The sequence below is a fragment of the Myotis myotis genome, unplaced genomic scaffold, assembly GCF_014108235.1.
Source record: "Myotis myotis isolate mMyoMyo1 unplaced genomic scaffold, mMyoMyo1.p scaffold_m19_p_9, whole genome shotgun sequence".
In the NCBI taxonomy this organism is placed as follows: Eukaryota; Metazoa; Chordata; class Mammalia; order Chiroptera; family Vespertilionidae; genus Myotis; species Myotis myotis.
This window is the reverse complement of record NW_023416401.1, coordinates 78,029,840-78,043,906: the sequence shown is the minus strand read 5'-3', so window position 1 is coordinate 78,043,906 and position 14,067 is coordinate 78,029,840. Positions and strand designations below refer to the sequence as shown.

At 49.5% G+C, this 14,067-nt stretch overlaps 1 protein-coding gene across 9 annotated transcripts in view; it reads left to right on the top strand.

The window, feature by feature from the left end:
• The window catches only part of RALGAPA2 (Ral GTPase activating protein catalytic subunit alpha 2), a 304,655-nt gene extending 296,864 nt beyond the window's left edge, over positions 1 to 7,791 (top strand). For 8 of the 9 annotated variants that reach the window (XM_036321186.1, XM_036321185.1, XM_036321180.1 and 5 more), the window contains one exon: positions 4,304 to 7,791. In XM_036321186.1, the coding sequence (XP_036177079.1) occupies positions 4,304 to 4,323 (20 nt within the window). In that variant the 3' untranslated portion in view covers positions 4,324 to 7,791. Of the gene's footprint in view, positions 1 to 303; positions 344 to 4,303 lie in introns of all 9 variants that reach the window. The other variant, XM_036321182.1, reaches the window with a different exon arrangement.
• The last annotated feature ends 6,276 nt before the right edge of the window (positions 7,792 to 14,067 follow it).

Below are 14,067 nucleotides of genomic sequence, written 5' to 3'. Positions count from 1 at the left end.
CAGGAAAAAGGGTAGAGCAGTGAGTGCTACCCAGTGTCTGTAGGGCTCCTGGTAGCATCTGCTTCATACACCCTGGGACTGCTACTGTCGCCTTCCTTTTGCATGGATAAATGTGACAGCAGTTAGAACTCTGTTCTGCCAAGTTGAATTTTAAGCGACTTTTCAGTTCCTAATGATCTCTAAGACTGTGACAACTCTCAGGCACCTAGGAATAAATGTATTATTATCACTGTGTTCATTATCAAGTGGGGCTATGGATGTGCTGGGCTGTATTCATTTGATTTTTATGTTCTTTCCCTTCAGATTAAAATACGTAAAGGTCTCGTTGCCATATTTGAGCAAGGTAAGACTGACACTTCAGCGGATTTGCTCAACCTCCCTGCCCTTGGGGACGTGCGTGTAAATTCACTAACATGCCTCCTTCCCTGGCTAACACCTCGAGGAAACGTGCCCTCCTGTTCCTTCTGTTCCCACCTCCCCTCCCAAGGGGCCCTGCCCCGGTCCTGCCCCTGCATGTCTGTACTGCCCAGGGAGCCCAGCCTCGCTTTTTCTCTGCTCCTGCACTCTGGGCGGAATCCGACACCAACACCTGCCATCCCCGAAAATGTCTTTGTTGCCGCCCTATTGTGTGGGGAGCCTGGGGAGCCTGGGGAGCCGGGGACCGGGAGCCGCCTCCTTTTTTGTTGCCGGAGCCGGGAGGAGCAAGATCTTGAGATGGGCCGATAAGACCCGGCACGCGTGCTGGGCCGGCCTTTGACTGCTTGCCTTAATAGGAGCCTCTGCATGGGAAGGCCGTGGTCCAGGCGACTGATGAATGGAACAGCTGGGGGAGGAAGAGCAGACAAAAGCCGGGGGAGCACAGAGGGTGGAGAACCAGGGGATCTTGAGGTTTATGACCCAGAGGGCAGGCCAGGCCTGGGGGCAGGTGTGCCATCCTCTGTGGGCTTCTGCTTTCTGCCTTGGGTCTAGGGTCCAGGCCCTGCCCGTGCGCACTGACAGCAGCCCCATCCAGGGGTCCGGTGCTGGCTGAACACTCTCTGGGGGGCCTGGGCCGTGGGCGGACAGGTGGGAGGGAGACTAAATGATGAGGATGATGATAGCGACGACAATAATGTGGGCAACATCAGTGAGCAAGCTGTCATTTATTTTTTTATATATATTATTTTATTGATTTCAGAGAAGAAAGAAAAGGGAGATGGAAATAGAAACATCAATGATGAGAGAGAATCATTGGTCAGCTGCCTCCTGCATACCCCTCACTGGGGATCAAGACCGAAACCCAGCCCTAACTGGTTTGGCTCAGTGGCTAGAGCGTCGGCCTGTGGACTGAAAGGTCCCAGGTTCGATTCCGGTCAAGGGCATGTACTTTGGTTGCGGGCACATCCTCAGTGGGGGTGTGCAGGTGGCAGCTGATCGATATCTCTCTCTCATCGATGTTTCTAACTCTCTATCCCTTTCCCTTCCTTTCTGTAAAAAAATCAATAAAATATAAAATAAAATAAAAATGACCGAAACCCAGGCATGTGCTCTGACCTGGAATCAAACTGTGACCTCTTGGTTCATAGGTCGACGCTCAACCACTGAGCCACACTGGCCAAGCCAAGCTGTCTTATTAACAGTATTGTCCACAGTGGGACTCATGGCACAGACTCCAATCACTGTCTCAGTAAATATGGAAGCTGGAAGTTCTGGTCCAGACTTCTTGCCACACCTGCGGGCCAGACAGCAGCACTGCCACAGCGAGCTGACCCTCCAGCCCAGCTGCCCTTCCCTCCCCGCAGCCAGGGCTTTGGCCCGGTCCAGGAACTGCTGGAATAAAGCTGGCTCACTCAGGGCAGGTTCCAGAGGCAACCAGAGCCACAACACTTGGGTGCACACATCTGGCTGGGCAGAGCAGGGCAGTACAAAAGCCTGGGGGCTTCATGCAAAATTCTTGATTTGCTGGGACCGCCCTATCCATGCACACCCTCCTGCTTCTGGCACAGATGCGGTGAGTGGGGCTCCAGTGCCTTTGAACCCCCAGCTTCCCAAAAGAGGGAGAGGCCAAGTGCATGGCATTGTCTCCCCTGTCACCCACCTGCTCCTTCCACAGCTGCCACCGCCCCCCCACCCCCAGTAATCACAGGGTGCGGTGGGCACGGCTGGAGCCAGCACAGGCTGAGGGTGTGCCACCGAAAGGTGGGGACTGGAGAACGCAGGGGGTGCTGTGGTGCAGGCTCCGCCTGGGGAGTGGCCTGCCCTTTGCCCTGGGCGGTTGGGGCCACTTTGCCCAGAGCCCATGCAGGTCCTCCGAGCTGGCATCACTGCCCACCTGCTGCCTCCCTGGGTGGCTGTGGAGGGGTTCAATATTTTCCCTTTCCTTAATGTCCTATCTTTGAATAGCTCTTTCTTTCATTCACTTGCTTTTTTTTTTCTCCCCTCTCCCAATTGATCTGATTACAATAGCGGGTGGGGTGGTTCCCTGTTGATCATGTGAAGTGTTAGGCAATTTGAATGTTAGGTAATTCAAAACGGAATGTTATCTGGGATTAAATCAGGTGTGTTTGCCTCCCTTCCCTACCCCCCTTACTCCCCCCACCCCCCTTTGAATGCTGGTACCACACCTTCACCTTCAGCTACAAGGGTTCAAAGAGATGCCTGTTACCAATGCCATCTCTGTCATAGATGACAGAGTAGCTGCATTGCCTTTGTCAAAGCAGCCTGTTTTTAAAGGTGAACACAGGAGAGAGGCCCAGGATGTTTCCTGTCTGTGCCGACCTCACTGGGGGCAGAAGAGAGGAGAGAGGCCTCGCGAGGGAGTCTTACAGCCCTGAGTCTCCGACATGAGGAGGGCTGTCTCCTCCGGCCCAAGCATGTTTGCAAGTACTGATTTCCGAGACTCTTCCTAGAAACAATAAGGTCAGATAATAAAAACTTCAAAGGCCAATGCCCCAGAAATGAAGCATCTCAGGAAGAGCATAGAAACCTGCTTTTGAGGTTTGTTCCGGAAGCCTGGGTGAGATACAGCTGGGTTTAAAAATAGACTATGAGGGGGAGAAGGGTGATGAAATGATCCTCTCGCAGAATGGCCCCGGGAGACCAGGCTCCACCCGCAACAGTGGCCGAGTGTTGCAGCAGGCATTCCCGAATTCCTCCCGCTCCCGCAGAGCGGCCCCAGGAGGCAGCCGGCAGCCTCGCAGGCAGTAACTCTATTCCTCCCCCTCAGTGCTCATCTAGATTCATTCAGACAAGCGACTTATTTATTTACTAGAGGCCCAGTGCACGAAATTTGTGCACGGCTAGGGTCCCTAGGCCTGGCTGGCGATCAGGGCTGATCTGTGGGAGACCAGTGGATCAGGGGGCCCCCACTGGCACCCGACTTGGCCAGCCTGGCTCCACCCGCTCACTGGCCCTGCCCCCCACTGCTGCCGCAGGTTGCCTCCCACTGCGAGGCAACTGGTGGGGCGATCGGGTGGCTCCACACTGGAACATGCCTTGGCTGGCCTAAGGCCTGCAAGCTGGGGGCAGCTCCTGCATTGAGCGTCTGCCCCCTGGTGGTCAGTGCACATCATAGTGACCGGTCGTTACACCAGTCGTTCAGCAGTTTGGTCAATTTGCATATTAGGCTTTTATTATATAGGATAGTTGTTAATCCTCACCCTAGGATATTTTCCCATTGATTTTGAGAAGGAGTAGAGGGAAGGGGAGGAAGAGAAACATCAATGTGTGAGAGAGACATCCATTGGTTGCCTCCAGCACACACCCAACCAGGGCCCAGGATGGAGTCTGCAACAGGAATCAAACTTGGGACCCTTCAGTTCGTGGGCTGACACTCTAGCCACTGAGCCAAACTGGCTAGGGCGCAGAGAAGCAATTAAGTCCTGGCCTCTGGTCTCAGATCCTTGGGGGGATAATCGAGTTGTAGCTCCTGTAAAATGAGAATATGTAAATACATGTGAGTGATAACACTGACCAGGAGCCACAAACTGCCGGGAGCGGGAGCCGCACTCGCTTCCTCATTGACTGGACAGTGCTGCCTCCTCGGCTCCTCCTCCCTTTACTGTCATCACACGCCTTCTCTCTTCTTTCTTCACCTGTGGGTTGGACAGTAAGGCTGAGTCCATTTCAGAAAGATTCATCGTTTCTTATATGGCTCAGGAAGGTCCAGAGCAAAGACTGGGAGGAAATACCTTCCTTTGTTCATTCATTCCACAAACCTCCCAGCACTCCCAGCACTGGGAAGGCGTCCACACACCCTCTCTCGTATCCGCCCGCAGGGCCTCGCCTGGTGCCATGACTCGGCCTTTCTCTGCTTCCCTCGCAGGGCCCTGGCCGCCAGCCTGAGTGCCTACCTCACGCCTCTCAGCCGGGAGATGGCCGAGCCCCCAGCCCCACCAGAACCTCCAGACCCAGAGACTCCGGACACTGCTGGGCTGGTGCCCTCAGAGGCCGTCCTGCCAACCGGCTCCTGAAGTGAAGACAAACCCCGCGGGAAAGTTGCCGATTGGACTTTCAGACCAGGCGGTGTGGTCTTGCCCCCCAACCGCACGAACCTGGGCCTTCAAATGAAGAAAAGAAAAAGTCAGCAACAAACAGAGACCCAGCAGCCCTGGCATGGGCGTCGGTGAGGCTGCTCCCGGCAGGCACCGCGGAGAGGAGCCAGGCTTTGGGGGAGGGCGCAGGACCACTGGGTTCTGTACCAGGTTCTGTCCTCGTCGATAAACCCAAGCCTGCTTCACAGAGGGGCCTGCAAAGCAACTGTGCAATTGATTGAGGAATTTTCCCTGCCTTGATTTTCCTAGTTCTTACGTTAGAATTCATGGTCTACTCAGAAATTTCATCATCAAGGAAATGGGCTTTCCCTGGGGTCTTTGCCCAGGCATTTCCCTCAGGGGCTGTTTTGCCACCTGGTGCCTGTGGCCCACTAACTGGAGAGGCTTTCCTGAGCGTCCTGGAGGCACTCTGTTGCGACAGTGACACTCCTGTCACGCACTCAGTGTTTCCAGAAATGCAGGGCCCTGTCCATGGGGAGCTCCATAGGCCAGGGAGCTCCCAAGGGCCCACTCAGGGCCCAGCCTCGCTGGTGCTGGGGGAGGGACTTGCACCCTGCGATGTCCATCCGCCTCCAGAGGCTGTGCCCGCCCTGAGCTGGCCTGCCCGCTGCCCGGAGAGGGCCACGCAGGGGCCTCGGAAATGCTTCCCATCACAGAGCTCTCGGGTAGCAGATGCCAAGCAAGGATTTGCGGGATGCACAGTGCGCCTATTTTTAAAAGGAGAAAAAGAAAGCAATGGAAAGCTCAACCTTCCGCCAGCATTTTCCCAGCCCCTGCTGGGGTCTGTGGGTGTGAGACAGAAATCAATCAGTGGGGACACCTTTGCCTCTCACCTGGGCCCTCGCCCGTCTCAGTCTGGAGTCTGGCCCACCACCCTGTGCAGTCCTTACCCGTAAGGTGGTTTCACAGCCCACAGGCCCAGACCAGAGTAAGCCCCCGGCTCAGGATGGGGTGGAGACGGAGTGGGGGTGGGCAGCTGCTGGCCGAGGCCCCAGGCAGGAGCTGGGTGGGCCAGCATGGGTGCTCTCCCTCTCTCCTCTGCCCTCTGCCCTGCACCCATGAGTGTTGCCCCCAGCCTGCTTTGTCACGTTTCCCGTGAGCCCTCTGAGCCTACTCGCCCCGTCAGAGCGTCAGAGCAGCGGTTCCAGCCAGCAGCTCTTTCTGTCAGCCGGCGGGTTGGGGTCCTGGTACCTGACTGGAGGAGAGACAGGCAGACCCAGGAGCAGGGCTTCCTTTGGGGACAGTTGAGAAAGGCTCCCGCGAGGAGGGCGGGCCTTCTCTTCCAGAGGGAACTTGCTCGTCTGCGTGCTAGGGGACTGCAGGTGCGGCTGGAGGCCCAGGCCCGCGACAGCACCCAAGCACCGTCTGACTGTGAGAGAATGAGGAATGCTCCGAGGCAGAAGCCGGCCGGAGCCCTGGTCATTCGGGGCTGTTCCATAGGCGGGCCTGTGTTCGCCCCTCGGGCCGACTGGCAATGTAAAGGGTGACTGGGAGTCACAGCATTTTCTGTTGTCTCAGCAAATGTCAGGAGTTTTATCTTCCTCTCCCCCCACACAGACACCTCCTTCATGATGTGGACTTTCTGTTCGCATGGTTTGGCCCATCACTCACACTCCAGACTGGGGTTGAGTTGCTTTTTTTTCATATTTACAAAGTCCCCTGTTCCTGCTGAAAAGGCCACTGCATGTTCCTGGGCTTGGAAACCCACGGAGGCCCCGAGGGGAAGTAGCTTCTAGAACAGTTCACCTTCAGGCCCTAGACGCCCCCACAGAAGACTTGGCTTCAGTCCCAGTGATGGGACTTGGAAGGCGTGTTGCGCTCCCCTGGACTTCCGCGCCCTGGTTCCGTTTCACCTCCAGGACCCAGTCCTCCTGGCCCGGCAGCGGGAAACTCCGTTGTAAGTTGCCAATGGCTAGGCCTTCTTGCCATCCCTGATGATTCCAGGGGCCCTGGGACTTCAGCTCACAACCGGCGGTTTTGCAGCTGGAGCTTTTCCTGCGCTGTGGTCTGAAGACGCTGAGTGGGGGAGTGGGGATCTGCAGCCAGGTTTGCTTGCAATCATGTGGACGTGAATCATTTTGTTATTTGGGGTGGAAAATTGAAATGATCAAGTCTTTTTTTTCTTTTTCACTTAGAAAAGCAAATATTATGTTTTGTAATAGATGCCTTTCAGCAAAATTGGGAGGGTCACGCATTCGGTGGGGACCCACCTGAGTCAGATTAGTAGGGCGGCCAGCCATCCGTACACAACCGTGGCCCTAATGGCCCCAAATGGATAAGACTCGATGGCTCCCAGGCAAGACCAGGCCGGTTCCCTCAGTGCTCTGCACGCTGATGTCCTTCAGTCTCACTGAGTAGGTTTTTGTACATAAAAAAAAAAAATAGTAATGCCACAAAATGATTACGTCTTTAAAAATAGTAAAACCTTAAGCACACAGAAGTGAGGAAATTTAGCTTGAGTCAGGGACGCTCACAGTGTCTTGGTGGAATGAAGACTGCAGTTCCTAAGATCCGCCGGAGGGGGAGGGGTTCACCCTTCACTTTGCCAGGGGCTCACTGATCAGATCCTCCGCCTGACAAACAAGATCAGGTGGATCCACAGTCATACAAATCACATCTTCCCCGCCTTCCTCAGCTGCCACCCCCGTGCTTCACTGACTGTGATACTTGTATCACCTGGAGTTTGAGGAGTCCTTTAAAACGACTGTGATGTCTTACATGTAACCATGCTACCTTTACGTCTACTGAAGCGGAATGTGCTCATCTGAAGGGAAATTCAACGTAAACAACCACCGTCTTAGTTGCACTCAATCTCTATGTATGACATACACCCTAAGTGAATGTTTTCTTATATTTTCAGGCCTACAATATTGAGTACATGTAAATAAGGAAAAAATTTGATACATGTGGTAATTTAAGGTATAGTGTGTTGTTTGATTTTTATTTTGCTGTCTCTTATTTAATTTTCCTGATGCTTCACATCTGGGCTTATGCCCGTGGGACGGTGGAGACCTTTATGTGTAACTCACCTTCACAGGCTAGTGTGTTGTGCCGGACACCGCAGCAAAGACCCACCCGGGGAAGCACACAGCTCCACGGATGCCGCCACTGGACTCGAGTTGACCCTACTTTTCTCCTTAATTATGATTTACTGTGATGATTTAATGAAGTAGAAACACAGCACTTATGTGCCATATGTTTTGTTTTGTTTTCATTATAGTTTGTAAGAAAATAAAGTTTATCCTGGTATCTAACAAAAGATGGTTTGTGTTTTTACCAGATGAAGTTGTTCAGAAGTTTTTTTAAAAAAACCACAAGCCTAGCCCAGCCAGCGTGGCTCAGTGGTTGACTGTCCACCTATGAACCAGGAGGTCACGGTTCGATTCTCGGTCAGGGCATGTGCCCCAGTTGTAGTCTCAATCCCTAGGGCAGTGATGGCGAACCTATGACATCAGATAGTAGAGCCCTCTAAACTCATTTTTTTGGTTGATTTTTCTTTGTTAAATGGCATTTAAATATATAAAATAAATATCAAAAATATAAGTCTTTGTTTTACTATGGTTGCAAATATCAAAAAATTTCTATATGTGACACGGCACCAGAGTTAAGTTAGGGTTTTTCAAAATGCTGACACGCCGAGCTCAAAAGGTTCGCCATCACTGCCCTAGTGTGAGGCATGCAGGAGGCAGCCAGTCAGTGATTCTCTTTCATCATTGATGTTTCTAATTCCTCCCTCTCCCTTCCGCTCTGAAATCAACAAAATGTATTTAAACAAAAAACCAAAGCCTAAATATTTATTCAAAATGGTAGCCAGTACCAATCCAATGAAGTTTACAAATGTGATCATGAAAAGTTGACCTCTGAGTTCAGAACACGGTATGCTAGGACCACTCACATGAGTATTTGAGCCTAAGCATCATTGATCGCATGTTGATGCCCCTGCCTTAAGGCTACAACCGTCACATTGTAATGGCCTGACCGGTGAGCCTCTGCCAGCGTCCTGGGCTGCTCCTTGGCAATGGGCAGCAGGGACCTTTCAGGACATCAGACAGGAGAGCCCTCTAAACATCACCCATTTGTCCACTTGTTGACTATAAGACATTTCAGTGACCTCAAAAAGGGTCCTGACGCCTTCCTGGGAGCCTTGAATCAAGAGCTTTCTTGAAGTATGCCATGCTTTGAATACTTGGTTCCTCATAGAATGAAGATGGACAGTGTTAGAGTGTCATTGCCGAGAAGCAGTGGTTCCCAGTCCTGCCAGCAGCCGTGCCCCACCTCGATTCAGACCCACCAGGTCTGGGTAGAACCCCAGCATCGGTATTTTTTAAAGCCTTCCCCTGCACCCCAGGATTCTGACCTGCAGATGGATTTTGGTGGAGGCATTCAGACCAGCCCCATTGTGCTGCTTCTGGTATCCCTTACCTCCTGGCCCACACGTGCACCTGGAGTACCGGGAACCTGAGTGAAGACGCCCCCAGGAGCAGCGGGCCCCTCTACCACTGCCCAGTGTAGTGTCCACCCCTTCTCACCATTCTACTTTATAGATGGTCCCAATTCCCTCCAGGAAAATGTATGGATTTTTTTCAGATCTGGAGTCATTTGAATTTCAAAGGATATTGTTATGAGAGTCATCAAGCAGATTTTTGTCTTATTTATCCAAAAGATGGGGACAGAGATTGTAGTCATCACTTTCTTTCCTAAAGTGATCCCATTCATCTTCAAAAAACACTCATCAAATCTTAGGCCAAATCATGCACGACTTCAGCAGAATTCCAAAAAGAATTGAACTTCCAGAGGTTCCCAGAGGACCCTACCCTTGCTACAAATAATGTTCTCAGCCTTTCTTGGCATTTGCAAAGTGCCAGCATTTAATAATAATAATAATAATAATAACCTCAAGTTAGCCCCTGGCCATCATAGAATTCCCTGAGTATTCCAGAAAAAAATGCTGGCATATTTACGTTTGCTGCACTAGTAAGGGTCTCCCAGCAGTAAAAGCTAGACCTCTGTGTTTGTTCTCTTCTGTACACATTTGAGCTCGAGTTACGCTCCTGCATGTGTGTAGACACTAGATTGAGGCCACTTTGATTTATTAAACCGTTTATGTCAAGCGCAACTATTATCATTTGCCTTCCCTTCCATAAATGGAAATGCTTTTAATTGCATTTTATTTTTCAAATAAAAAAGCAGAGGTCACGGGAATGGAACTCACAGCGAACCTCATCCCTGCGTGGCGGGTCCACCCGAGGCACCGATCCCTACACACTCAGCCACGCTGACACCGGAACTGAGGCTGTTGGCTCACTGGGTTCTCACAGCTAGAAAGTGGGAGCTGAGTCCCCTGCACCCCTTTTCTGGACAACACCCCCATTTAGCAGCAGTCACTGTTCTTGACCAGAGCGCGGACAGCTTGTTTCCATGTCCCTTTTGGCCACTGGGAAGGTTTCCCTAAGGCCAGGTCTAAGCCCCCTGCGCCTCCCCTCATGGACAAGGCTCCAGCGTTGGGGAACTTGTTTTACCACCTGACTCCCACCTATTCTCTCTGTGGGCAAAGGAGAGGACACAGGAGCTGGCTTTTCTCTATGACTCTGGAAACCACTGCATCATACATCTTGGGGAATACATGTCGCTCATGTCTTCAGATCTGAAAAACAGACTTTGAGGTGAAGAGCCGGAGCAGAAGCAGGCCTGCCACGCTCCAGAAGGCTGCCCTCTGCCCTCTGCACACCCAGGCCCTCAAAGTAGTGTAGCACTGGCTGCATTTTGACCAAACTTTTCTGTTCATTGTCTTCTGAGAAAACAGTTGTATGTTTCAGGAGTTAGAAAAAAGGCAAAGATAAAGCAAATGTTCTTCATGTCCCCAGCCTGACTGAGTGGAGTGGGAAGACTTGCTCCCCAAACTGAGGTCACGGATTTTTAGCGGATTTTTAGCGTTCTGCCTACTGCAGCTGAAAGTACATCTTCGCCTCCAGAAAAACAACGAAAACAGCTGACAACTCAGGGGTTCAGGAGCATTTTCAGTAATAGTAATACTCTCTCTGCCCCACACGCGCTCCAACATGCCCTCCAAAAAAAATTAAACAGCAACAAAACCAGCAGGAACTCTGAAATCATCCTTTCTGGGTAATAGAAAAGAATTTGCTGGGATTGGCGATTGCTTCTTGTTTATCGTTAAAATTTTAAATTAAAAATAATTTTAAGACCCAAGTCTCTGCTATCCTAAGTTAAATTGAATTAGATGAAGGAGATGAAAATGCATAACACACTGTCCTGTTAAATATTAGTCTGAAAGATTCTGCCTCTTACAGAACAAAGGAGAAATTAGGAAGTTCCTGTTAGCACCTGCCTTCGGTACCATATGTCAGGCATGAAAAATACTGACATTCACACCCTGATATTCCTGCCACAGCTATCAGAGGGCATTGTTTATGTGATTGAAAATTCTATTTAAAACAGTGTTTTAGAAAATAAAGACTAAATGAATAAATTCTTTCTGGGGCAAGAGCACCTTCCCTATGTATCCAGGTGTGATTTTTAATCTTCCACTTGTATGCCCCACCTCTCCCTCTAGCGAAATGCTTGTTGAGGTCGACAGAGAATGTTTTCTATAAAGAGGTCGCACTCCTCAGCTTCCACCTCGCCCCGAGGTGCTGAGGGTCTGAACAGCCGAGAGTGCCTCTCGCAGAGTGTGAAGTGGGAAGGGGCTTGCTATTATAGCTCCTGAAAGGATCCTTCCGACTTCAGAAAATAGCCTGGCAAAGAAAAGCTTTTCTCCATGAATACCCAGGGCCTGCATTATGCTCCTCGGACGGTCCAGGTGAGTACTTTTGATCAATATTCCCTAAGAAATGGCCACCGGGCTAAGTGCACGCGAAGGGCCTCAATAACAGATCTCCCTCCCCCAACCTGCAGCGCATTTGCAGCAAATCTCTCGCGATCGGTGTGAGCCAGTGAGGCTGCACATTAATGGCATCATCTCCCTTTAAAAAAGTGTCCCCCAATTTGTCCTCCAGGTGGATGGCTGATTACGGCCCCCAGAAACAGTTATCTCTATAGCCTTTCTTCAGGGATGTTGTGTCATCTTCCTTTCAGGCACCAGGGAAAGCGAACCCCTGAAACCGTTTTAACCTGAAGAAGGGACAATGCCAGTCAGAAACCTCAAAACAGTACCTTATCGTAATAAAAAAAGGTTTTTTTTACTAATTACCATTAAGATTTCTAATGAAATAGCCAAAGGATAGATGTGTGCTTTAAACCAGGTATTCTATATTTTTTTCTAAAACTAATGATCTGCTCCCATTCCAAATCACCGCCACCCCAGAATGATACGCTGGTTATTCAAAAAGATATTCTTCTACCCTTCTTTCCAGATTAATACAAACACACACAAAGATACAGGGTTTTCCTTTTTATAGAGATAGCATTATACAATACACATCATTCCTTAACTTCCTTCTTTTGGTTTTTATTTATTTTTTTTATTGTTGACAGTATTACAGATGTCCCCCGTTTTATCTCCCTTTGCCCCCTCCAACCAACACCTGCCCCACCCCAGGCCTTCCCCACACTATTGTCTGTGCCCATGGGCATGCACATATGCATTAAAAGCTCTTTGGTTAATCCCTTCCCATCACCCCACCCCCACTTTACTCCCCTCTGAGGTCCGTCAATCTGTTCCAGGCATCCATGCCTCTGGACCTATTTTGTTTGTCAGTTTATTTTGTTCATTACATTCCACATGTAAGTGAGGTCATGTGATATTTTTCTCACTCTGACTGGCTTATTTTGCTTAGCATGATACTCTCAGGTCCACCCATGCTATCGCGAAGGATAAGAGATCCTTTTTTCTAGCCACGTAGCATTCCATTATGTAAATATACCGCAGCTTTTGTATTCACGCATCTACTGATGGGCACTTGGGCTGCTTCCAGATCTTAGCTATTGTAATTGTACTGCTATGAACATAGGGGGGTTTCCGGATTCTTAGGATATACTCCAGGAAGTGGGATCACAGTTCCATTTTTAGTTTTTTGAGGAAACTCCATACTGTTTTCCACAGTGGCTGCACCAGTCTGCATTCCATTAGCAGTGCACGAGGGTTCTCGTTTCTCCACCTCCTCGCCAGCACATATTATTTGTTGATTTATTACTGGTAGCCATTATGACAGGTGTGAGGTGATAGCTCATTGTGGTTTTAATTTGCATCTCTCTGGTGATTAGAGACATTGAGCTGTTTTTCATATGTCCATTGACTATCTGGATGTCCTCGTTGGAGAAGTGTCTATTCAGGTCTTTTTCCCATTTTTTAAATTGGATTGTTTGTCTTCCTTTTGTTCAGTTGTATAAGTTCTTTATATATTTTGGAAATTAACCCCTTATCAGATGTATCATTGGCAAACATGTTCTCCCATCCAGTGGGTTCCCTTTTCATTTTGTTGATGGTTTCTTTTGAGCCTTTGCCTGACTACAGTTCCTCCTAACACAGCGGTTCTCAACCTGTGGGTCACGACCCCTTCGGGGGTCGAACGACCCTTTCACAGGGGTCACCTAAGGCCATCGGAAAACACATATATAATTACATAGTTTTTGTGATTAATCACTATGCTTTAATTATGTTCAATTTATAACAATGAAAATACATCCTGCATATCAGATATTTACATTACAATTCATAACAGTAGCAAAATTACAGTTATGAAGTAGCGACGAAAATAATTTTATGGTTGGGGGTCACCGCAACATGAGGAACTATATTAAAGGGTCGCGGCATTAGGAAGGTTGAGAGCCACTGTCTTAACATTTAATTATAACATCATGAAGGACCCCAGGCCAGAACCACCCAGCCAAGCTGTTTCTGAATTCCTGACACACAGAAAGAATGAAATATAATAAATGACTATTGTTGTTCTGAGCCACTAAGTTTGGGATGACTTGTTACACAGTCGTAGGAGCTGGAACATTAATCTAATGGCTGTTTTGAAGATGAGGTGAAAGCAATGACCAGAAGGCACTCACATACAACAATACATTGTAATAGTGCCGTAAGTGCCATGATGGGCGAGATGATTAAAGTACCTCTGGACCCCGAACACTTCACTTCATAGGAAGCGTGCTCTGCAGGGAACCAGGGAGCCAGGGAGCAGGGTCCTGGTCTCTCTGTGTCTCATAGAGCCTTGTGTTGTGGGCAAGGCATTCAAAGTTCACAGACATTTTCCTTACAACCAGAGCAGTGAATTATAATACTTTCCATACAGAGTTGATATGAAAACCAAAGAGAAAAATTCACATTCAAACATTCTGCAAGCCAGACAACATTCTAAGAATTAAGGTATATCCTAGTTGTCTCTTGCTATGTAACAGATCACCCCAAAACTTGGAGACTTATAAACCAACAATCATTTTAGTACTGTCTCACATGGTTCTGGGGGGAGGGGACCAACCGTGCTGTTTTTCCGTGAGCTCTCTCACAATGGTGTTTTGACATGGTGGGGGGAGGGCTGATCATCTCAGGGACTCACTGTTCTCCTGGGTGGTG